The sequence below is a fragment of the Salmo trutta genome, chromosome 4 (genome assembly GCF_901001165.1).
Source record: "Salmo trutta chromosome 4, fSalTru1.1, whole genome shotgun sequence".
Taxonomy (NCBI): domain Eukaryota; kingdom Metazoa; phylum Chordata; class Actinopteri; order Salmoniformes; family Salmonidae; genus Salmo; species Salmo trutta.
Window position 1 is genome coordinate 12,156,057 of NC_042960.1, and position 25,734 is coordinate 12,181,790.

The 25,734-nt window shown below is 44.1% G+C and overlaps 1 protein-coding gene across 2 annotated transcripts; it reads right to left on the bottom strand.

Annotated features, from left to right (window-relative positions):
* Positions 1 to 3,798: 3,798 nt before the first annotated feature.
* On the bottom strand, positions 3,799 to 22,855 carry LOC115191302 (zinc finger protein 34-like). Of its 2 annotated transcripts, XM_029749172.1 has the most exons (6): positions 22,254 to 22,855; positions 21,778 to 21,908; positions 17,973 to 18,158; positions 8,153 to 8,317; positions 7,619 to 7,733; positions 3,799 to 5,039 (listed from the first exon to the last, which is right to left on the bottom strand). In XM_029749172.1, the coding sequence occupies exons 1-6, from the start codon at positions 22,534 to 22,536 to the stop codon at positions 3,991 to 3,993; spliced, it is 1,929 nt and encodes a 642-aa protein (XP_029605032.1). In that variant the 5' UTR covers positions 22,537 to 22,855; the 3' UTR covers positions 3,799 to 3,990. The 2 variants fall into 2 exon arrangements, with proteins under 2 accessions (XP_029605032.1, XP_029605031.1); XM_029749171.1 differs by lacking the exons at positions 3,799 to 5,039; positions 7,619 to 7,733 and having other exon boundaries at positions 8,297 to 8,317; positions 16,937 to 18,158; positions 22,254 to 22,854.
* Positions 22,856 to 25,734: the final 2,879 nt, after the last annotated feature.

Below are 25,734 nucleotides of genomic sequence, written 5' to 3' on the forward strand. Positions count from 1 at the left end.
CCTGATATGGAATAGAGTTCCATGTAGTCATGGCTCTGTGTAGTACTGTGCGTCTCCCATAGTCTGTTCTGGACTTGGGGACTATGAAGAGAACTCTGGCATGTCTTGTGGGGTATGCATGGGTGTCTGAGCTGTGTGCTTGTTGTTTAAACAGACAGCTTGGTACTTTCAACATGTCAGTATCTCTCACAATTACAAGTAGTGATAAAGTCAATATCTCCTCCACTTTGAGCCAGGATAGATTGATATGCATATTATTATTGTTTGCTCTCTGTGTACATCCAATGGCCAGCCGTGCTGCCCTGTTCTGAGCCAATTGCAATTTTCCTAAGTCTCTCTTTGTGGCACCTGACCACACGACTGAACAGTTGTCCAAGTGTGACAAAACTAGAGCCTGTAAGATAAATATTAAACTGTCCTTATTCTAGTGTAGATTTACTGTCTCTATAAACAGGTATTTACACAAGCACAGTACCAGTCAAAAGCTTGGACATACCTACTCATTCCATGGTTTTTCTTAATATATTGTAAAAATGTTCTACATTGTAGAATAATAGTTAAGACAAACTATGAAATAGTTTAATAATCATGTAGTAACCAAAAAGTGTGAAACAAATCAAATTATATTTTATTTGAGATTCTTCAAAGTAGCCACCCTTAGCCTTGACAGCTTTGCACACTCTTGGCATTCTCTCAACCAGCTTCACCTGGAATGCTTTTCCAACAGTCTTGAAGGAGTTCCCACGTATGCTGAGCACTTGTAATGATTTAACTATTCGAATGATGTCCGGACAGTCGAACTACATGTGTTTTAAAGAAAACCTTTTTATTTCAATGGAGACATGCTCACGGGTGCGCTGTGCTCTGCTTGTTTCGTCAGAAGGGTGGGGAGGGGCGAGAGAGGAGCAGGGGCCGGTGTGTGTGTGTGACAGTCAATATGTGGCACGGAGGGAGAGCGAGAAAGTAGCCAAACCGACTTGCGCTAGTTAGACAAACTTGCTGCTGCCTTACATATCTATCATACCATCTGGTAGTGCCTGTCTTAACTGCATTTAATCGTTGTAAAGCTAGTTAGCTACAGTAGCCAGCTAGCTAGCAAGGCTAATTGAGGCTATTTTGCTTTGCTCCCAATACTTGGCTACAACAACCCCATTAATATGAAACAACAGCCTACCTGTTGGTTGATCGTTGTAGACTACTCCTTATCATTTAGACAATGAAATTCCTCAATTGCATTTTGCATTGATTAGAAATCTCCCATTTCACTTGCTATGCATGGAGCCTCAATGTAGCGCCATTTTGATTGACGACAATAAGAAAAAGCTACACCTGTGAAATGGGTGTAAGTTACCTGTGCCTCTTTTTTATGGGGTGCACTCATAAAAACGAATAAAATTGTATTAACATTTTTTATGTAATGGTTTATGCTTGTAGGCTATGTAGAAATGTCACACAGATAATTGTATTTAATTTGAGACAAAAGCCTTAGTTGTTAAAATAGGCCTATATGTTTCTCTCAAATGAATACTCTCCCAAGTAATTCAATACTAATGTCCATGGATATTTGAATAACAGTGCCCATCTCTAAATCAGTCCCTCCAATGATACAAAAATAACCATGTCATTCAGCACAGAGTCAATTTTGTATTTAACCTCAACAAAAAGGTAATACTCACATAAGTTGAAGTACAGTACTTTTATTGCACCACAGATGCATGTGACGAGTAGAATAACTTTTCTCACTATGGTAACACTACCTTTTCTGTGAATCTGGTACCCTCGCTCTGATAGAATACTTTCGAAAAGGTTCAACATTCGATTCCACTCTGGTTTCCTCATTTATAAAACACCAGCATCATGGTTGTAAAGATGGGGAGAGGTCTGTCCATTATAAAGAGATGCTTAGCTTTTTTGACACCACACTCCACAAAGCAAGTCATGAAGGCTCTAGAATATGATCTCTTATCTTGATTATTGTCCAGCATATGGTCAAGTGCTGCAAAGGACTTAGTTAAGCTGCAGCTGGCCTAGAACAGAGCAGCATGTTTTGCTGTTTGTAAATCAGAGGGCTAATATCAATAAGCCAGTCTCTCTTGTCTAAGAGTTGAGGAAAGACTGACTTCATCGCTTCATGTTTTTATAAAAAAAACATGAATGTGTTGGAAATTCCTAATTGCTTGCATTGTCAACTTACACTTTTCAGTCCCCAGGTTCAGAACATATTCAAGGAAACGCACAGTATTGTACAGAGCCACGATTGCATGGAACTCCCTTCCATCTCATATAGTGCCAGTGAACAGCAAACCTGGTTAAAAAAAATACAAAGCAACACCTCTCCCCGATGTGACCTACTTTTTTGGTGTATATACTGACATCCACCAATCAGGCCTTTATGGTAGTGGCCAGATGGAAGCCACTCTTCAGCACCTCTCCCCCATGTGACCTACTTTGTGTGTACAGTGCATTCAGAAAGTATTCAGACCCCTCGACTTTTCCACATTCTTACGTTACAGCCTTAGTCTAAAATAAAAAAAATGTATTCTCAATCTACACGCTACCTCATGACAAAGCAAAAACAGGTTGACATTTTTGGTAATTTATTAAATATAAACTGAAATATGACGTTTACATAAGTATTCAGACCCTTTACTCAGTACTTTGTTGAAGCACCTTTGGCAGTGATTACAGCCTCGAGTCTTCTTGGGTAAGACGCTACAAGCTTGGCACACCTGTATTTGGAGAGTTTCTCCCATTCTTCTCTGCAGATCCTCTCAAGCGCTGTCAGGCTGGATGGGGAGTGTTGCTGCACATCTATTTTAGGGTCTCTCCAGAGATGTTTGATCGGGTTCAAGTGCGGGCTCTGGCTGGGCCACTCAAGGACATTGAGACTTGTCCCAAAGTCACTCCTGCGTTGTCTTGACTGTGTGCTTAGGGTCGTTGTTCTGTTGGAAGGTGAACCTTCACTCAGTCTGAGGTCCTGAGTGCTCTGGAGCATCAAGGATCTCTCTGTACTTTGCTCCGTTCATCTTTGCCTCGATCCTGACAAGTTATCCGGTCCCTGCCGCTAAAAAACAACCCCACAGCATGATGCTGCCACCACCATGCTTCACCGTAGGGATGGTGCCAGGTTTCCTCCAGATGTGACGCTTGGCATTCAGGCCAAAGAGTTCAATCTTAGTTTCATATGGTCTGAAAGTCTTTAAGTGCCTTTTGGCAAACTACAAGTTGGCTGTCATGTGCTTCAGTCTGGCCACTCTACCATAAAGGCCTGATTGGTGGAGTGCTGCAGAGATGGTTGTCCTTCTGGAAGGTTCTCCCATCTCCACAGAGGAACTCTGGAGCTCTGTCAGAGTGACCATCGGGTTCTTGGTCACCGCTCTGACCAAGGCCCTTTTCCCCCGAATGCTCAGTTTGGCCAGCTCAAGGAAGAGTCTTGGTGGTTCCAAACTTCTTCCATATAAGAATGATGGAGGCCACTGTGTTCTTGGAGACCTTCAATATTGCAGGATGTTTTTGGTACCATTCCCCAGATCTGTGCCTTGACACAATCCTGTCTCAGTGCTCTACAGACAATTCCTTCGACCTCATGGCTTGGTTTTTGATCTGACATGCACTGTCAACTGTGGGACCTTTTATATAGACAGGTGTGTGCCTTTCCAAATCATACCCAATCAATTGAATTTACCACAGGTGGACACCAATCAAGTTGTATCAATGGAAACAGGATGCACCTGAGCTCAAATTTCAAAGCAAATGGTCTAAATACTTATTTACATAAGGTATGTTTTTTTCTTTTTAATAACTGCAAAAATTAAAAAATACTTTCGATTTATCATTATAGGGTATTGTGTGTAGATTGCTGAGAAATTGTTTATTTAATCATGATCCTACACGCTCTTTTCTGCTGACAACAATGAAAATGAATCTGTCTTTAATGCATGACTTGATCTAAACGTCAGAAGTTATCAAGTGGAATGGTTACTTTCCACATTATAGAGTGGGATGGTTTTTCTGCTGGTGTATCCTGAGGTAGCTCCTCTCTGAGAACCTCTTCCCGCAGTGCGTACAGGCGAACGGCCTTTCTCCCATGTGGACCTTCAGGTGCATCTTCAGCTGGTCCTGTCGGGTGAACCTCTTCTCACACTGGAGGCAGCTGTAGGGTTTCTCTCCTGTGTGGACCCTCTGGTGCCTCTTCAGGTCACCAGCCTGGGCGAAGCGCATGTGACACTGGGTACAGCTAAACGGTTTCTCCCCTGTGTGGACTCTCTGGTGTCTCTTCAGGCTGAACGAGTGCGAAAAACTGGCTCGGCACAGGTGGCAGCCAAATTGTTTCTCCCCCGTGTGCACCCTCTGGTGGATCTCCACCTGTTTGAAGAAACTGAAGAGTTTCCCACAGAACGAACACGGGAAGCGCTTCTCTATGGCGATGTCACCTTTACTGATTGCGTCTCTAGTACTTTCATTTGTCAATGAGCTTGTATAGCCATTTAGTGTTGAGGCACTGGCATTGTCTGAGGTCTGGTTTAACATTAGGAGAGTTTGAGGAGGATGAAGGCCAGGGAGTGTCTGTGTTGTCACAGGGTCCATGTTCCAGTTGATAGATCCTATAGAAGGCAGGCTGAAGGCAGCACTTGTTGGGGGGTTAACCTGAGGCACCATCAGTCTCTCTGAATCACAACTATAGGAGCAGGACGGAGCATTGCTAGCCAAGTCTGTATCTGTTCGCTCTCGCTGCATACAGACACCACCTCGTCCCCGCAGACCAAATCTACGCCTTACACTAGTCTCAGCCAATCTGTTGTCTTGGAGACTAAGTTCGGATGTTGTTTTGTGTTCCACTGTCGGTTTCTGGTTGAGGTTAACAGTGTTGTTCCACAGCCCAGAGTTGAGGACGCTGTCCCATCCACTGACCTCCACTATGTCACTTCTGGTCCTGGCTTGCTCGTTGATGTTGTCCCCTGGGCCCTTGGCTGCACCCATCTGGGTCTGGGAATCCAAGCTGGCCTCCCAGTCTCCTCTGTTAGCCTCCAGCCAACCACCTGCATGAAAAGGGTAGAAAATAGACTTTACAACCATGGCAGAGAAAACGCTATATATTTCGGGTTTTTTTGTCAATTACCTGGTCAAGTTCATACATTTTGTTTTTTTTAATGTAAGCATAAGTTGTATTAATAACATTTTAAGAATGAATAATAGCAAGGTGCATCACTATTCCCATTGAAGTATATCTATGCAGGTGGGGCTGCCAATGTTGGGCGATTAGGCCTGGCTTGCAGTCGGCGTTCCAATTCATCCCAAAGGTGTTCAATGGGATTGAGGTCAGGGCTACACTGTACAGTTGAAGTCGGAAGTTTACATACACCTTAGCCAAATTCAATTAAACTCAGTTTTTCACTACTCCAAACATTTTATCCTTGTAAAAATACCCTGTCTTTGGTCAGTTAGGATCACTAGTTTATTTTAAGAATGTGAAATGTCAGAATAATAGTAGAGAGAATTATATATTTCAGCTTGTATTTCTTTCATCACATTCCCAGTGGGTCAGAAGTTTACCTACACTCAATTAGTATTTGGTAGCATTGCCTTTACATTGTTTAACTTGGGTCAAACGTTTAGGGTAACCTTCCACAAGCTTCCCACAATAAGTTGGGTGAATTTTGGCCCATTCCTCCTGACAGAGCTGGTGTAACTGAGTCAGGTTTGTAGGCCTCCTTGCTCACACACACTTTTTCAGTTCTGCCCACATATTTTCTACAGGATTGAGGTCAGGGCTTTGTGATGGCCACTCCAATACCTTGACTTTGTTGTCCGTAAGTCATTTTGCCACAACTTTGGAAGTATGCTTGGGGTCATTGTTCTTCTGGAAGACCCATTTGCGACCAAGCTTTAACTTCCTGACTGATGTCTTGAGATGTTGCTTCAATATATCCACATAATTTTCCTCCCTCATGATGCCATCTATTTTGTGAAGTGCACCAGTCCCTCCTGCAGCAAAGCACCCCCACAACATGATGCTGCCACCCCCGTGCTTCACGGTTGGGATGGTGTTCTTCGGCTTGCAAGCCTCCAACTTTTTCCTCCAAACATAACGATGGTCATTATAACCAAACAGCTCTATTTTTGTTTCATCAGATCAGAGGACATTTCTCCAAAAAGTACGATTTTTGTCCCCATGTGCAGTTGCAAACCGTAGTCTGGCTTTTTTATGGCGGTTTTGGAGCAGTGGCTTCTTCCTTGCTGAGCGGCCTTTCAGGTTATGTCGATATAGGACTCGTTTTACTGTGGGATATAGATACTTTTGTACCCGTTTCCTCCAGCATCTTCACATGGTCTTTGCTGTTGTTCTGGGAGTGATTTACACTTTTCGCACCAAAGTACATTCATCTCTAGGAGACAGAACGCATCTCCTTCCTGAGCTGTATGACAGCTGCGTGGCCCCATGGTGTTTATACTTGCGTACTATTGTTTGTACAGATGAACGTGGTACCTTCAGGCGTTTGGAAATTGCTCCCAAGGATAAACCAGACTTGTGGAGTTCTAAAAAAAAAATCTGAGGTCTTGGCTGATTTCTTTTGATGTTCCCATGATGTCAAGCAAAGAGGCACTGAGTTTGAAGGTAGGCCTTGAAATACATCCACAGGTACACCTCCAATTGACTTAAAATCAGAAGCTTCTAAAGCCATGACAACATTTTCTGGAATTTTCCAAGCCGTTTAAAGGCACAGTCAACTTAGTGTATGTAAACTTCTGACCCACTGGAATTGTGATACATTGAATTATAAGTGAAATAATTTGTCTGTAAACAATTGTTGGAAAATGTACTTGTGTCATGCACAAAGTAGATGTCCTAACCGACTTGCCAAAACTATAGTTTGTTAACAAGAAATTTGTGGAATGGTTTAAAAACGAGTTTGACTCCAACCTACGTAAACTTCCGACTTCAACTGTATGTGCAGGCCAGTCATGTTCTTCCACACCGATCGAGAAACCATTTCTGTATGAACCTCGCTTTGTGCACGGGGCATTGTCATGCTGAAACAGGAAAGGACCTTCCCCAAACTGTTGTCACAACGTTGGAAGCTCAGAATTGTATGCTGTAGCGTTAAGATTTCTCTTCTCTGGAACTAATAGGCCTAGCCCAGACCATGAAAAACACCCCCAGACCATTATTACTCCTCCACCAAACGTTACACTTGGCACTATGCATAGTCCAATGGTGGCGAGCTTTACACCACTCCAGCCGACGCTTGGCATTGCGCCTGTTGATCATAGGCTTGTGTGCGGCTTCTCGGCCAAGGAAACCCATTTCATGAAGCAACGAACAGTTCTTGTGCTAACGTTGCTTCCAGAGGCAGTTTGGAACTTGGTAGTGAGTGTGGCAACTGAGGACGGGCGAACTGACTTGTTGGAAAGGTGGCATCCTATGACTGTGCCACTTTGAAAGTCACTGAGCTCTTCAGTAAGGCCGTTCTACTGCCAATATTTGTATATGGCGATTGCATGCCTGTGTGCTCAATTTTATACACTAGTCAGCAACGGGTGTGGTTGAAATGGCCAAATCCACAAATTTGAAGGGCTGTCCACATACACTATATATACAAAAGTATGTCGCCCTTACCTTGCTCCCCCATCTTTAGTCCACTTAGCAGATCAATGCTCTCTGGTCCATCTTCTATTGTCTCCTCTTTCACCAGCAGCAGATCAGGCTTCCCATCCTCCATGTTGTCTACTGACTGCAAGAAATAAGGTTGGGTTTACTTGACACTATTTGGGTTGGAATTTGATCTTTCAAAGGCATGTCAAGACCAGGGCAGTGGCACTCATACTATGAGACAATCTAGGGTGGCGCAATGGTCTTAGGCACTGCATCGCCGTGCTAGAGGCATCACTACAGACCCTGGTTCGATCCTGGGCTGTATCACAACCGGCTGTGATCGGGAGGGCGGCGCATAATTGGCCCAGGGTCGTCCGGGTTTGGCCGGGGTAGGCCGTCATTGTAAATAAGAATTTGTTCTTAACTGACTTGCCTAGTTGAATAGAGGATATGTCCATATAATCTTATTAATTATGATCTACAAGGCAAACTGATCTTAGATCAACACTCCTGAGACACTGACCTAGTACCATTCAAACAGTAGTTCAGTGGGCTCACCTCAGTGAGACTGTGTGTAGTCCTGTGCTGCTCAGCTGGTTCCTCTGTGGGTTCAGGAGGAGGTATAGTCTGGTTGTCCTCCATGACCATGGTCCCCTCAGGGTTCCCCAGACCCTCCTCACACCCCTCCTCCTTCACCAGCAGCACCTCTGGACCCTCCTCTTCCTGGAAGAGACAGATGATACAGATTACACAGACATACAGTTGAACAAGTCAGTGAAAAAATAAGAATAGATAAGAATAAAACAAGGGAGTCAATAAAAATAGTCTGGGTAGCCTTTTGGTCCCAGACTCGGCTCTCCTGTATCACTTGTCGTGAGGTAGCAGAGAGAACCGTCTGAATTGGGTGGCCTTCCTCTGACACCGCCTGGTATAGAGGTCCTGAATGGCAGGGAGCTCGCCCCCAGTGATGTACTGGGCTGTACGCACTACCCTCTGTAGCACCTTGCGGTCTGATGCCGAGCAGTTGCCATACCAAGTGTTGATGCAACCAGTCAGGATGCGCTCGATGGTGCAGCTGCATAACTTTTTGAGGATCTGAGGACCCATTCAAAATCTTTTCAGTCTCCTTACATTTACATTTAACATTTAAGTCATTTAGCAGACGCTCTTATCCAGAGCGACTTACAAATTGGTGCATTCACCTATAATATCCAGTAGAACAAACACTTTACAATAGTGCATCTAAATCCTTAAAAAGGGGGGGGGGGGGGGTTAGAAGGATTACTTTATCCTATCCCAGGTATTCCTTAAAGAGGTGGGGTTTCAGGTGTCTCCGGAAGGTGGTGATTGACTCCGCTGTCCTGGCATCGTGAGGGAGATTGTTCCACCATTGGGGTGCCAGAGCGGCGAACAGTTTTGACTGGGCTGAGCGGGAACTGTGCTTCCTCAGAGGTAGGGAGGCGAGCAGGCCAGAGGTGGATGAACGCAGTGCCCTTGTTTGGGTGTAGGGCCTGATCAGAGCCTGAAGGTACGGAGGTGCCGTTCCCCTCACAGCTCCGTAGGCAAGCACCATGGTCTTGTAGCGGATGCGAGCTTCAACTGGAAGCCAGTGGAGAGAGCGGAGGAGCGGGGTGACGTGAGAGAACTTGGGAAGGTTGAACACCAGACGGGCTGCGGCGTTCTGGATGAGTTGTAGGGGTTTGATGGCACAGGCCGGGAGCCCAGCCAACAGCGAGTTGCAGTAATCCAGACGGGAGATGACAAGTGCCTGGATTAGGACCTGCGCCGCTTCCTGTGTGAGGCAGGGTCGTACTCTGCGGGGAAATAGGTGTTGACGTGCCTTCCTCACAACTGTGTTAGTGTGTTTGGACCATGATATAGGTCCTTAGTGATGTGGACACCAAGGAACTTCAAGCTTTCAACCTTCTCCACTACAGCCCTGTCAATATGAATGGGGGTGTGCTCGGCTCTCCTTTTCCTGTTGTCCACGATCAGCTCCTTTGTCTTGCTCACATTGAGGGAGAAGTTGTTGTCCTGGCATCACACTGTCAGGTCTCTGACCACCTCCCTATAGGTGTGGTACTCATTGCGTGGTCCACAGGCCCCTTAATTTGCAGCTTGCGGTGATTTTCCTATTTTCCATTCATAATACATAACGTTGATACAATTTCAATTCAATGTGTTTAATGCAGGCCTGAATCACTTCATTGAAAATATATATATATATATATGAGTGTTCCCTGGACGGCAGATAGATGGGAGTATAGTGCAGCTGTTGAACAGAAAGCCCGAAATAGAAGGCAACTGCTCAGCTACAGCAACCGACAGTTTGTTCTAGCTAATTTTGCAGTCTGGTTGACATGGATCGATTTATTGTAAAAAAGAAACTTAAATGTATTGAAAATGAGGAGGAAGAGCTGGAGAATGTGACAGCTATTTAATGAACAACCAGGAAAATCGGGAAGATGGCGGCGGGGAAATGCAGCTAGCTAACGTGGCTCCGGTGGCTTAGAGAAGGATACGGTCGATTCAAGAAAAACAAAGTTCCAAGAGAAATGGACAGACAAGTATTTTTTTGTACTGCATGATGGAACTAGCTCACTTTGTCTTCTTTGCCAGAAGGCAGTCAATTGTTTTAAATGAGCAATTTTAGAGCGACATTTCCAGTCACACCATGCCCACTTTGACAAAACATATCCGCCACAAAGCAACCTTAGAAACAACAAAATAGCACAACAGCAAATGATCGACAGATCTAGCACTGTTGCAGAGAAAACATATGCGATTGCTTGGAGAAACAAGGCGGCGGAGATTGTCAAAATGTTTTTTGGCCTCAGCCGAAATATTGTATGCCGATTTCACAAACAAGGGAGCTATTTTAAAGCAAATTAAGGGCCTGCAACTCTCATACTCGACCATAACAAGACGCATAGAAGACATCGGTATGCAACTGATTACTGACATATCAGTGGCGTCGTGTTTTAGTATTGCGCTTGACGAAAGCGCATTGCCCAATTGTGGGTCCGCTTCCCTCAAAACGAGTCGTTCAGAGAGGAACTTTTATGTTTACTGCCCCTTCTGGGACAAACGAGGAGAGGATATTCTGAAAGCCCTTGTTACATTTTTTGATAATAATATTACTGGTCAAATCTGGCATTTGTGTGCAATGACGGCACCCCAAATATGCGAGGGAAGGAGAAGGGACTCATAGGCCTGATGAGAAAGAGAGGATATTCCCGAATTTGTTACGTTTCATTGTATCATTCATCGTGAAGCACTTGTGGCTAAACTCAAACACTGACTTACAGAATGTGATGCAGCAAGTTGTGCGCATGGTGAACATTATTATTGCGAGGGCACTGAAGCTCCGGCAATTCCGCGAGTTGCTGGAGGAATACCAGACAGAATAAGGCGACTTGATATTTCAGTGAGGCGAGATGGCTGTCTCGTGGCAGAGTTTTGGAAAGATTTCTCTCTCTCTTCCCTCAAATCTGTGAATTTGTTGCAAGGAGAGAGAGGAGCCAGAGATGAATGATCCACAGTGGATATTAAAGCTGCCTTTTTTTAACTGACATCACCTGCCAACTAAACACCGTTAATCCCCAGCTCCAAGCGAAAGCTAAAACTTCTGGCAAGATGCTGTGTGTGGTCACAGCGTTTCAAAATAAAATCACCACACTGTTCATACCTGACAGTTTGCTCTGAGTTTTGGGAAATGAACAGTCACCACATCCAACCCAGATTTGTGCATGTGTTGGAAGAGCTGAAGTTGGAGTTTGAGCCAGGATTCAAGGATATCATGGAGTTTTTCAACTTCATTGAGAACCCCTTTCATGTGCCAGTGTTATCTCTGACCCCAGTCATCACAGCCCTCTGCCCTGACCGTGCTGGAATAGAGAGTGAGATAGTGGAGCTGCAGGCAAATGACACATTGCAAGGTGAACTAAGATCAGGTGTTACCCATTTCTGGAGCCTTGTGTCAGACAGAGTATCCACTTCTGAAGCAGTGTGTGCAAAAGGTGACATTTTTTGTCAGCACTTATTCATGTGAAGCAACATTTTCAACAAAGAACATTGTGAAACAAACACAGAGAAACAGACTGACCAATGCACACCTGGATTGCCTCACAAGGATAGCAACAACAGACTATACATTCAGAATGAATTCAGTCAAGGAGCAGAAGGGACATTTTCACTCATCCAACTACTGAGGTAACCCTTAATATGGGTCATATACAGTGGGGGAAAAAAGTATTTGATCCCCTGCTGATTTTGTACGTTTGCCCACTTACAAAGAAATGATCAGTCTATAATTTTAATAGTAGGTTTATTTGAACAGTGAGAGACAGAATAACAACAAAAAAATGATTTGCATTTTAATGAGAGAAATAAGTATTTCACCCCTCCGTAAAACATGACTTAGTACTTGTTGGCAATCACAAAAGTCAGACGTTTCTTGTAGTTGGCCAGCAGGTTTGCACACATCTCAGGAGGGATTTTGTCCCACTCCTCTTTGCAGATCTTCTCCAAGTCATTAAGGTTTCGAGGCTGATGTTTGGCAACTCGAACCTTCCGCTCCCTCCACAGATTTTCTATGGGATTATGGTCTGGAGACTGGCTAGACCACTCCAGGACCTTAATGTGCTTCTTCTTGAGCCACTCCTTTGTTGCCTTGGCCGTGTGTTTTGGGTCATTGTCATGCTGGAATACCCATCCACCACCCATTTTCAATGCCCTGACAGAGGGAAGGAGGTTCTCACCCAAGATTTGACGGTACATGGCCCCGTCCATCGTCCCTTTGATGCGGTGAAGTTGTCCTGTCCCCTTAGCAGAAAAACACCCCCAAAGCATAATGTTTCCACCTCCATGTTTGACGGTGGAGATGGTGTTCTTGGGGGTCATGGTGTTCTTGGGGGTCCTCCTCCAAACACGGCGAGTTGAGTTGATGTCAAAGAGCTCCATTTTGGTCTCATCTGACCACAACACTTTCACCCTGTTGTCCTCTGAGTCATTCAGATGTTCATTGGCAAACTTCAGACGGGCATGTATATGTATTCTTGAGCAGGGGGACCTTGCGGGCTCTGCAGGATTTCAGTCCTTCACGGCGTAGCGTGTTACCAATTGTTTTCTTGGTGACTATGGTCCCAGCTGCCTTGAGATCATTGACAAGATCCTCCCGTGTAGTTCTGGGCTGATTCCTCACCGTTCTCATGATCATTGCAACTCCACGAGGTGAGATCTTGCATGGAGCCCCAGGCCGAGGGATATTGACAGTTATTTTGTGTTTCTTCCATTTGCGAATAATCGCACCAAATGTTGTCACCTTCTCACCAAGCTGCTTGGCAATGGTCTTGTAACCCATTCCAGCCTTGTGTAGGTCTACAATCTTGTCCTTGACATCCTTGGAGAGCTCTTTGGTCTTGGCCATGGTGGAGAGTTTGGAATCTGAATGATTGATTGCTTCTGTGGACAGGTGTCTTTTTTTTACAAGTAACAAGATGCGGTTAGGAGCACTCTCTTTAAGAGTGTGCTCCTAATCTCAGCTCGTTACCTGTATAACAGACACCTGGGAGCCAGAAATCTTTCTGATTGAGAGGGGGTCAAATACTTATTTCCCTCATTAAAATGCAAATCAATTTATAACATTTCTGACATGCATTTTTCTGGATATTTTTGTTATTCTGTCTCTCACTGTTCAAATAAACCTACCATTAAAATTATAGACTGATCCTTTCTTTGTCAGTGGGCAAATGTACAAAATCAGCAGGGGATCAAATACTTTTTTCCCCCACTGTACATGTGATGTAGCCTATTTGATGTGTGTATGTATACATTTGATGTGCTGTACATCAAATCAATTGCATGTGCTCTATTGCTCTGAATTTGCTCTCAATTGATATTGTTAGAAAAAGTACAAATTAAAAGATCTGTGCGGCCCTCAATGATTGTCTCAACCAAAACAATTGTGAGTAACACTGCTATATGCTGTTTAATCGTCGTCTGTGATCAGGCCTACAATGGTGTTGTAGTTGTGCGTGGCCACGCAGTTGTGGGTGAACAGGGAGTACAGGAGAGGACTAAGCACGCACCTTAACAGCTTATTTCTCTTAAATTTTGTGCACAAATCCCTGTTAGTGAGCATTTCTCCTTTGCCAATCCATCCATCTGACAGGTGTGGCATATCAAGAAGCTGATTAAACAGCATAATTACACAGGTGCACCTTCTGCTGGGGACAAAAGGCCATTAAAATGTGCAGTTGTGTTACACAACACAATGCCACATGTCTCAAGTTGAGGGAGCATGCAATTGGCATGGTGACTGCAGGAATGTGTGTGTTATATATATATATATATATATATGTGTGCAATTCTCTTTATTTATAAAGAGACACAGACCACCCAGCTGATCTTACCGGAAGCTGCTGTTCTGTCTTGCCGATGCACAGAAAATCCAGCTAACTGTATATTATCCATGTCCTTGTTCAGCTACGACTCTGTGAAACATAGGATATTATAGTTTTTAATGTCCTGTTGATAGTAGTCTCGAACGGAGCTCATCCAGTTTATTCTCCAGTGATTGCACGTTCGCAAGTAGAGTAAAGGCAGATTATCCACTCGTCGACGCAGTCTCACCAGGCATCTGGCTCGCCAACCCCTAGAACCCCTCTAATTACGAATGATCGGGATTTTGGCCTGGTCCAGGAAGAACAGTATATCCTTCGTGTCTGACTCCTTAAAGAAAAATCCTTGTCCAGATTGAGCTGAGTAATCACTGTTCTGAGGTAAAGAAGCTCTTTTCGGTCATAGGAAACGATAGCGGAAACATTACGTACAAAAAAAGTTAAACAATGCAAATGCACAATTGGTCAGGAGCCCATAAAACGGTGGCCATCCCCCTCTGGCAACATTCTCATTAATGAAGTGTATATTGATTATAACACACTGTCGTATTCATGCAGAATAGGGTGAGATGTATACTAAAGAGAGTCTCAATGAGAAAAATGGTTTGGTGAGTTGAACTGAATAGAAATGAAGAGCAGGCTGACATGGTTAAGCGCTTTGCTTGATGTACCGATGGGTTTCATACAACCGCTTTCAACACTGCAGTAAATTTCCTTGTTGGTTTTGGGTCAAATTCAGGCTTAACAGTGACCTCTCACACAAGTCCTCCACCTGCAGATCCGAGACCATGATTACACAGGAGGCTGGAACGGAGCAAATGGAATGGCATCAACCACATGTATTTGATTCCGCTCCAGCCATTACCACAAGCCCAGCCTCCCCAATTAAGGTGCCACCAACCTCCTGTGCATGATTGCGCTTCCGTTGTGGGTGTGGTAGTGAAGAAACCTTCAATAGCATGTAATTAACATATCTTAATATGCAATACCATTTCTCCTGAGTGGAAGAACTGCACTCTGGCGCCCTCTGCATGAAACGGAGGCGTGCTTCACCTGCACCACGCCGAAAGAGTGGCAGAGGCTGCTGAACTATCGGCAACATTTAGACGAGGCGTACTTGATGGTTTCAGACGGCACTCTATCCCCGTTCTTCCAAAGACAGTGACATTTTTTTGGTTTGGTGGGTGATGAGTGTTTGAACAAGGGCTTAGAATGAAAAGTTACATTTTCTGTTCATTAAACATAAACAAGCTTTAAATACGCCATATGTAACCCACACATATACAGGTCTCAACTACAAATCTCAGTGATAAACTGCTTTCCCTTTCTCATTAAAAGTGTCTTAGGGAGAATTTTTTTTTTGCTGGAGGTAATGAAATAGGCATTTGAACATCATATACAGTGCCTTCGTAAAGTATTCAGACCCCTTGACTTTTTCCACATTTTGTTACGTTACAGCCTTATTCTAAAATGTATTCAATTGTATTTTTCCCTCAATCTACACACAATACCCCATAATGACAAAGCAAAAATAGTTTAAACATTTTTGCTGAGCACCTTTGGCAGCAATTACATCCAAGTATTCTTGGGTATGACGCTACAAGTTTGGCACACCTGTATTTGGGGAGTTTCTCCCATTCTTTGCAGACCCTCAAGCGCTGTCAGGTTGGATGGGGAGCGTCACTGCACAGCTATTTTCAGGTCTCTCCAGAGATGTTTGATCGGGTTCAAGTCCGGGCTCTGGCTGGACCACTCAAGGACATTCAGAGACTTGTCCCGAAGCCACTCCTGCTTTGTCTTGACTGTGTGCTTATGGTCGTTGTCCTGTAGGATGGTGAACCTTCGCCCCAGTCTGAGGTCCTGAGTGCCCTGGAGCAGGTTTTCATCAAGAATCTCTTTGTACTCTGCTTCGTTCATCTTTCCCTCAATCCTTACTAGTCTCCCAGTCCCTGCCGCTGAAAAACATCCCAACAGCATGATGCTGCCACCATCATGCTTCACCGTAGGGATGGTGCCAGATTCCCTCCAGATGTGATGCTTAGCATTCAGGCCAAAGAGTTCAATCTTGATTTCATCACATCTCCACACAGGAACTCTAGAGCTCTGGCAGAGTGACCATCAGGTTCTTGGTCATCTCCCTGAGTCACCTCCCACTTCCCCGATTGCTCTAGAAAGAGTCTTGGTGGTTCCAAACTTCTTCCATTTAAGAATGATGGAGGCCGCTGTGCTCTTGGGAACCTTCAACGCTGCAGACATTTTTTGATACCCTTCCACAGATCTGTACCTCGACACAATGCTGTCTCGGAGCTCTACGGACAATTCCTTCGACCTCGTGGCTTGGTTTTTGCTCTGACATACACTGTCAACTGTGGGACCTTACATAGACAGGTGTGTGCCTTTCCAAATCATGTCCAATCAATTGAATTTACCACAGGTAGACTCCAATTAAATTGTAGGACCGTCAAGGATGATCAATGGAAACACGATGCACCTGAGCTCAATTTCAAGTCTCATAGCAAAGGTTCTGAAAAATTATGTAAATAAGGTTTCTGTTCTTTATTTTTAATACATTTGCAAAAATGTCTAAAACCTGTTGTCGTTATGGGGTATTGTGTATAGATTGCTGAGGATTTTTTTAATCCATTTTAGAATAAGGCTGTAACGCAACAGAATGTGGAAAAGGTAAAGGGGTCTGAGTACTTTGAAGGCACTGTAGCCTACATAGTACAAACACAATATAACAGACTATATAAGGCATATATAAGCCTAAGAAATCACACAATGTCTGGATGCAATATTCTACCCAGGAATATTTAACACTGAAATCTGTTACTCTCGTTATTCCAAATGCATCTATGGATCCATTCTGCTGACAATGAATTGTCTTTAATGCAAGATTTGATCTAAATGTCAGAAGCTATCGAATGAAATAGAAAGTAACTATGTTATAGAGTGGAATGGTTTTTCTGCTGGTGTATCCTGAGGTAGCTCCTCTCTGAGAACCTCTTCTCGCAGTGCGTACAGGCGAATGGCCTCTCTCCCGTGTGGACCTTCAAGTGCCTCTTCAGATGGTGCTGGTGGGAGAACCTCTTCTCACACTGGGGGCAGCTGAAGGGTTTCTCCCCTGTGTGGACCCTCTGGTGCCTCTTTAGGGTGCCAGCCTCCGCAAAGCGCATGTGACACTGGGTACAGCTGAAGGGCTTCTCCCCTGTGTGGACCCTCTGGTGGATCTCCACCTTCTGGGGGCAGCTGAAGCCTTTATTACAGAACATGCAGAGGAACCGTTTCTCTTTACTATTGCCTGATGTGGCTCCCCCTCCCTGAGTCTGGGCTCTAGCCCTGTCGTTTGAGTTCAATACCTGATCGAAAAGGATGTGGCCGTGTGAATTGGAAGGCCCCATCGACGTGGACACTGGGTCGCGATCCCTGAACATGTGTAAAGGGGAGTGGGTCGCAACATTTGGATTTGTCTCGAAGCTTTCCCTGTAGTCTAAGAAATCTCTGCCCTGTGAGTGTCCGTCTCCTACGTGATGATCTGCATTCCATGTGGGAGGAACGTCACCCTCCACTTTCACAGTCACTTCATCTACAACCAGACCCTCCCCTTTCTTATCTAGGCACCCTTCAGAGTATACACTACTACTGTACCGGTTCCAGTCCCCTCTAGACAGATCAGTCTGGGTCTCTAAACCCAAGGGCATGTTGACAGGTTCCGTCTCTGTAGTGTAAGAACAAGACAGATCATCACCACCAGTGTCTAACGTATCACCATCTCCAAGGGAATTAACAGTCCCCTGGCTCTGGTGAAATACCGGTAAATACTCTGAGCCTGAAGCAGGAGGAGAGCCCAGTGGCCCCAGTCCCAGTCTCTCTGGGTCTGATCTGTGGTCAGATCCTGTGCGTAAGAGCCTTTGTGTTACAGTTAAAGTCTCGGTGTCTGTCTCTGACTTGAGGATGGCCTTCGGTGTTCCACTGACCTCCGTAATGCTGCGTCGGGTCCTGGGCTGGGGCGTGGTGGCGTGGTCGTCCGTAGCTACAGGGGGTGCCACTCCAGCCGCTGCTCCAGTCTGAATGTCTCTGCTGTGTTGCGGGTCGTCTTCTTCAGTCCTCTCCTGCTTGACCAGAGACAATCCTCCAGGACCTGCAGCCTCTGCATCTGCAGACTAACAAGAAGAGAGGAGGTTATTACAGGTACATGAGTAGAAATCGATAACAATGTCGTAAGGATGTCTCACAAGCTCCCCTATGGCAAATAAATTACGATGTACATCAGTTGAGGCTGCTGAGGGGAGGACGGCTCATAATAATGGCTGGAATGGAGCAAATGGAATGCCATCAAACACGTGTTCAATAACATTCCACTACAGCCATTACCATGAGCCCGTCCTCCCCAATTAAGGTGCCACCAACCTCCTGTGATGTACATGTAAGTAGGGCTGTGACAATACTAAAACTATGCCATAACGAGACAAGAGGCCCTGGAAAAAAACTTGAACTATTACAAATTACTTTTCATTTTAGTTTACGAAAATGTGACCAGACGAGAATTCCATATGAGGCTAATTTAATTTGACATGAAGCTCTTTTTCATCCGTTTTGTCCAATCATAAGCAATAAGCATGCAAGCAGAATATTTAATGCAATCCTCTCATTATAAGTATTGACATCTTTCAGTTGCGCGAGCTGATCTCTCCCACACAGCTCCCAGGCGGCCTCTTCAGTCACTCGTCAATCTTTGGACACTTCACTTGTAACTAACCTCAACTAGAAACAATAATGTTTACACTCTCTCTTACTTTCATGTAGGCTATTTCGCTATGATCTCATCAAAAGCTCTATTTCCCCATGTACACTGTTATTCATTCATCTGTTGGATGTGGTCTCGCATTGTCCGCAAATGTGAGTTGCGGTTGCTTTTTTCCTATGGGAAAAACAAATGCTATTTGTTGAATATTAGGAGTACAGTAATACTTCTGGCATTTCTGGAAAGCTCCAATTCTCAGCTTTAAGGAAACCACTGTTATTTACCCCCTTGACAGTTATGATGGGGAGAAAATCAGAGCTGTAAATTGTTTAACCTGTAGCCAAGGCTGTATAGTATATGGTTGATTATGGCTAGCATTGGTTACAATCTGCTACAATATCAATGTTGCCAGCTAAGGTATAGAAGGGGATAGTATACGTAGTTGTATAAGGCTATCTGAATGTGCACATGACGGAAGTTAGAGGTAGCCAAAATATTCATTATTTAATAGAAAATAACGTACTGACTTACGTGACTAAAATGGCTGTGACTAAGGGAGTGGAAGCTAAACTCAGCAAAAAAAGAAACGTCCCTTTTTCAGGACCCTGTCTTTCAAAGATAATTCGTAAAAATCTAAATAACTTCACAGATCTTCATTGTAAAGGGTTTAAACACCCATGCTTGTTCAATGAACCATAAACAATTAATGAACATACACCTGTGGAACGGTCGTTAACACTCACAGCTTACAGACGGTAGGCAATTAAGGTCACAGTTATGAAAACTTAGGAAACTAAAAGAGGCCTTTCTACTGACTCTGAAAAACACAAAAAGAAATATGCCCAGGGTCCCTGCTTATCTCTGTGAACGTGCCTTATGCAAGGAGGCATGAGGACTGCAGATGTGACCAGGGCAATAAATTGCAGATTCCTAAGACAGTGCTACAGGGAGACAGAACGGACAGCTGATTGTCCTCGCAGTGATAAACGACGTAACACCTGCACAGGATCGGTACATCACAAGATGGCAACAACAACTGCCTGAGTTACACCAGGAACACACAATCCCTCAATCAGTGCTTAGACTGTCCGCAATAGGCTGAGAGAGGCTGGATTGAGGGCTGGTAGGCCTGTTGTAAGGCAGGTCCTCACCAGACATCACCGGCAACAACGTCACCTATGGGCAGAAACCCACGGACGCTGGACCAGACAGAACTGGCAAAAAGTGCTCTTCACTGACGAGTCGCGGTTTTGTCTCACCAGGTGTGATGGTCGGATTTGCGTGTATCGTCAAAGGAATGAGCGTTACACCGAGGCCTGTACTCTGGAGCGGGTTCGATTTGGAGGTGGCGGGTCCGTCATGGTCTGGGGCGGTGTGTCACAGCATCATCGGACTGCACTTGTTGTCATTACAGGCAATCTCAACGCTGTGCGTTACAGGAAAGACAGCCTCCTCCCTCATGTGGTACCCTTCCTGCAGGCTCATCCTGACATGACCCTCCAGCATGACAATGCCACCAGCCATACTGCTCGTTCTGTGTGGGATTTCCTGCAAGGCAGGAATGTCAGTGTTCTGCCATGGCCAGCGAAGAGCCCGGATCTCAATCCCATTGAGCACGTCTAGGACCTGTTGGATTGGAGAGTGAGGGCTAGGTCCATTCCCCCCAGAAATGTCCTGGAACTTGCAGGTGCCTTAGTAGAAGAATGGGGTAACATCTCTCAGCAAGAACTGGCTAGTCTGGTGCAGTCCATGAGAGAGAGATGCACTGCAGTACTTAATGCAGCTGGTGGCCACACCAGATACTGACTTACTTTTGATTTTGACCCCCCCTTTGTTCAGGGTCACATTATTCAATTTCTGTTAGTCACATGTCTCTGGAACTTGTTCAGTTTATGTCTCAGTTGTTGAATCTTGTTATGTTCATACAAATATTTACACAAGTTAAGTTTGCTGAAAATAAATGCAGTTGACAGTGAGAGGACGTTACTTTTTTTGCTGAGTTTATTATGTGCATGATGGAAGTTATGTTAGAGGTTTGTATGAACTGTTAAATAAAACAAAATAAAACTACAGTGACTAAAATAGGACAAATGACTGACTGAAACTAGACATTTAATAGGTCATTATCAATAAAATAAGGTGCAGAGAATTCGATTTACCTGCTGGGTGGCAAGGAGACCCCCAGCTCTGCTAAAACCATTGACAACTGCGTGCCATTTAAGGGATTGTTAAATAAATGTTAAGTGTTTGGTTTTAATATCATCACCTTAAAGACTCAAACAAAATATAAAATAGGTGACAAAATTAAAGGTGCTACACATGAATTCCTCTCCCCCATGTGGAAGCTAGATGAATTGCAACAGCACTAGGCTACATTCAAATCAAAATCTCTCCCCTCCCCCACATCCCATTTCTGTGTAACATGATGGAGACTCCTTGAGCTTGAGCCTTTCGGTTTTGGTCCACTAGCTTCAAACAACTGTAAAAACTATTCAGTGCTTTTTTCCCACACAATGAATTAACAGTGTAGAATTTTAGCAAACAGGAAATGACAGAGTGGTTTCTCCATTGGACGATTGCGCCGGTTTCCAATAAATAACACAGCCAAAGTCAAAACAGCTTTCCCATTTTGTTGTCAAATATAAATTCTGCATTTTAGAATGCGATTTTGTATGCGCTCAAATGACTTTATTTGTTACACAATGCACAAATTCTATGTATATTACCTTAACACTGGCCTGTGAGGATACCAGTATAGCAATATTTTTCCCAAGGGAAAAATTAAAACACCAAGCAGACTAAACTCTTTGGTCCTTTAAAAACCTGCTGTATGTAAAATATTGTCTGCCATTGCTAGAAAAATAAATAGATATGACTGGATGACATTGTTTGTTTCCAAAATTAGGGCTGTTTTCCTAAATAAGTTAAATACTAATGAGTATCGCGATACTGATAGTGTCCCGGTATGTAAGCAAATAAATTGCTGAGGGGAGCCTTTCTGAAATATAATGCGCCCAGTATATGTACTGTAATCTAACCTCTATTACGATAACATGCTGGGTTGCGGTTCCACTCTCGTCATCAACAGTGATTGGTTGGTCATCTCTCCATGTATTGTGTCCCGCTGGCTTTACAAAACTGCTGTGGCTTCCAGTGAGATGTCCTTCACCTGAGAGTGATTGGGGGAAAAGAGATGGTTAGGTACCGTCAATGCTCAACACTACATTGTACAATATTGACAGTTTTGACACTGTCTAGAATTGGCAAGAATGTAAGGTAACGCTTCACATAATTTCTTAATATACTACTTACAGATCGATTGATTATGTTCCAGGCATCTTATTGTTTTCAATGAGTAAATCAATAATCTGATTACAATATGATAGTGTCTTTCTGCAAGTTAGTTAAGTAATGGCATTCTATCCAAAAACTGACTAAGACCCAATTCTGTTTAACACATCTAAAGTCACATGTGTAGATGTGAACGGTGCGACAGGCCTTCTGCAAAATGTACCTCTTGACATTCCTCTGTATCGGTCGAGGGACTTGACACTACTGGGGAAACTGGCGAGGACGCGGTCTGGCGTTGTCCTCTCTGCCCGCTCCCGTGCCACCTTCAGTTCCAGTAGCTGTAGTTTCCTCCGTAATGTCCTGTTTTCTTTCTGGCTTTGAGATATTTCCAAACGAAACACTGCATAGTCGTCGTCTACAAGTTTACAGACCTCTACCACGGCGGCATTCGCTAGCACCTCCATAATGGAGGCTATTTGAGTGTGAAAAACCATACAGTTAGCCATTGTTAGCTAACATTAGCAGCTAGCTAATGTTACCTTGATAAAATATCAACCAAGTCCCGTCTCCAACGCGACTTAAAGACTACCCGGGATAATTATGTTATAATGTGCAGTTAAGAGTCATATTTTGAGTTCCAATGTGTTAATAAACGTCTAAATAACAACAATAAAACCGCTAACATGGAAGTTGTTTATGGTCACTTCCGTTTACACTTATTCGTCACTGGTTCTTAAATGGCGGTTGGCAACCAACTTTTAGTGACGCCTTACCGCCACCAACTGGACTGGAGTGTGGAACAGAGACAGGGAATGTCTCAAGTTTAACTTTACCCAATTAAACCCGGCCTTCTCCCTAAGAAAATTGAATACATAATTCAAATACAATATCACCTTAAGGGTTTCCTAACAATTCAATTAAACTTGGCTCTTCAATACCATTATTCCTAATAACAAATAGTCCCTTTCCCTCCAATACCGATGGCATTGAAATATAATTTGTTCTTCTGTCTCAATCTCCTCCTGGCAGTGATCACACTTCCCAGTTGGATGTTTCCCTACTAATTTCAAAGTACTGTTGAGCCTCATGAGTCCCAGTCTCAGCCTTGTGATTACGTTTCCCTCTCAAACCGAGGAACTCCCTGCCCTCATGTTTTCCTGGATCTTATGCAGGTGTCTTCCCTTTCCGTCCCTATTCCACAACTCTTGCCATTTTGTTTTTTACCACTGCTTTTATTAATCCCTTGGCCTCTGCTTTACTGAAGAGAAAGGATATTATTGGTTGGCATCTTCACTTTTGTCATGTTCAATTTCTGAGAGTTCACCATCTGTCGACTGCTCAGGGTTTTCAAATTGATTTAATTTAAAAACGGTTTTCTAAATTCCAATGAACCACCTGCAACTAGCCATGGAAGTTTAGAAGACATGGGTTGTCTTCCAAGTTGGGAATTAAGGAAGTATCGCCAAGTAAAGGTTTGTCGCAAATTCTCCTGCTATGCTTTACACTGGATACGTCTTCTCAGCAGACCTGACTTGTTCTAAAGGTGTTATAAAAAGGTGTATTTTATGAATAGGCCGTAGGCAAAACTACATTCGGAGGGGAAATATAGTGTTACAATTCAATAACATGACAGTGTTTTGGCCATGCCAGCACACCAAACAACAAGTCTATATCATGTGAGAATGTGATCATATCCAGATGCTCAACTGATGGACGTAGTAATAATGAGAAAAAAAACTCTTACCCCTAGGACACTTCAAAGAATGTTATCGCAGGTGCAGCAAGATGCAAGCCACACTAATACAATTTTCCCCTTTTGTGGACATTCCTTTGTCTGAAGGTCACTCAGGAAGGAGAAGCTCTTGTAACATAGCTTACACTTGAAGGGCCTCTCCTTGGTGTGAACAGTCTGGTGCCTCTTCACATAGTTCACCTTAGAAAAGCGCTTCCCAAATGTGGGGCAGGCGTACGTCTTGTCTCCGTCCATCCTAACGCTCGACCTCCCACATTGTGACCCAATGACACCAGAGGGGGTAGGAGCAGGAGCCACCACCCTCAGGTGGTTAGTCTTTGAGCTCCCTCCTCTAGCCATTGTTTGGGTGTTGTTGGGATTGTGTTCTGTGTTATAGGCTAGGTACCTCTCGTGGTGAAAGCCCACCCTGACCCTGTCTGTATTTGTGGGGTAACCCTGAGGTAACTGAGGAAGGCTAGACCCAGGTCTAAGACCTTATATGAACCCAGTCACTAGGCATTAGATGAGATCCTGAAGGAGAATACAGACTTGCTGACAGACTTCCACCAGGGGGGTCTCCCACCACTCTGTCTAAAAGCTGAAGCCCAGGATGACCTGCTCTGTTCATCATGGATTCTGTGGTGTTTGTATCATAGGAACAGGAGGGTCTATCTCTATCAGCCCCAGGTCCTGCTCCATCCCTGCATTGAGACTGAAGAGAAGGATCTGTGCTGCAGACTGGATCCCAGACTGGATCCTCTAGGTGAATCCCAAACCACCCCTTTGCCCCTTCCAACTCGCTCGGACGGCCCTCCGTTGTCACGTGTTGCTGACGAAACTCCAAGGGTGACTTTCAAAGAGTGGCGAGGGGATCAATAAACCCATCAACTTCAGGACACACTCGTGACTTGAATGATGCAATTCATTTTCCACTTTTAAACAAAACGAGCATGAAACTCTAATTAACAAATTCCCTGGGCCCTGGGGAAGGGGGTGATTTGGGATTCAGCCTTGGTCTCTCTGATGACCACCAGGACTGAGGTTGTTCAGTACACCTGTCCACTGGCTCAGTGGTTGTGTGCTGTGTAGTGGTGGTATTGGAGTCTCTTTCCCTCCCTGTTCGGTTCCGGTTCCGACTTGGGAAGGAAAAGAGACTACTCCTAATCCGGGGTCAGAGTTTATGACCAGCCGCTTCAGAGGTCCAGTCTCTCCCACCAGCAACACCGGATATCAGCAGGTCCTCATGGACTGTAGTGTAAACACAAATTGTACAGAAGACACAAAGTCATTTCTGTACAGTGCTGTGAAAAAGTATTTGCCCCTTTCTAATTTTCTCTACTTTTGTATATTTTTTATACTGAATGTTAGATCTTCAACCAAAACCTAATATTAGATAAAGAGAACCTGAATGAACAAATAACAAGAATTACATACTTATTTCATAAACAAAGTTATGCAACACCCAATGCACCTGTGTAAAAAAGTTATTGCCCCCTTACACTCAATAACTGGTTGTGCCACCTTTAGCTCCAATGACTCCAACCAAGTGCTTCCAAACATTGTAAAATGGCGCCGGAAGAAATGGCAGCAGTTTTACGAGCGCCTAACCAATTGTGCTATTATGTGGGTTTTTTTCGTGTTATTTGTAACTTATTTTGTACATAATGTTTCTGCAACCATATCTTACGGCCAAAAAAGAGCTTCTGGATATCAGGACAGCGATCACTCACCTCGGATTAGACAAAGATTTTTTCTTCAACAAGCAGGATACACAGGATGTACTTCGAACACCTGACAAAGCCAACATCCCCATCATTAGCAAGAGAAAGAGATGCAGGTACAGAGGACACAGAGCGGGGTGCCTCGTAAGGATCCGCAGACGGTGAGTGGGAAAGCTGCCGTTACCGTCAATATTACTTGCCAACGTGTAATCACTGGACAATAAATTAGACAAGGTACGATCACGAATATC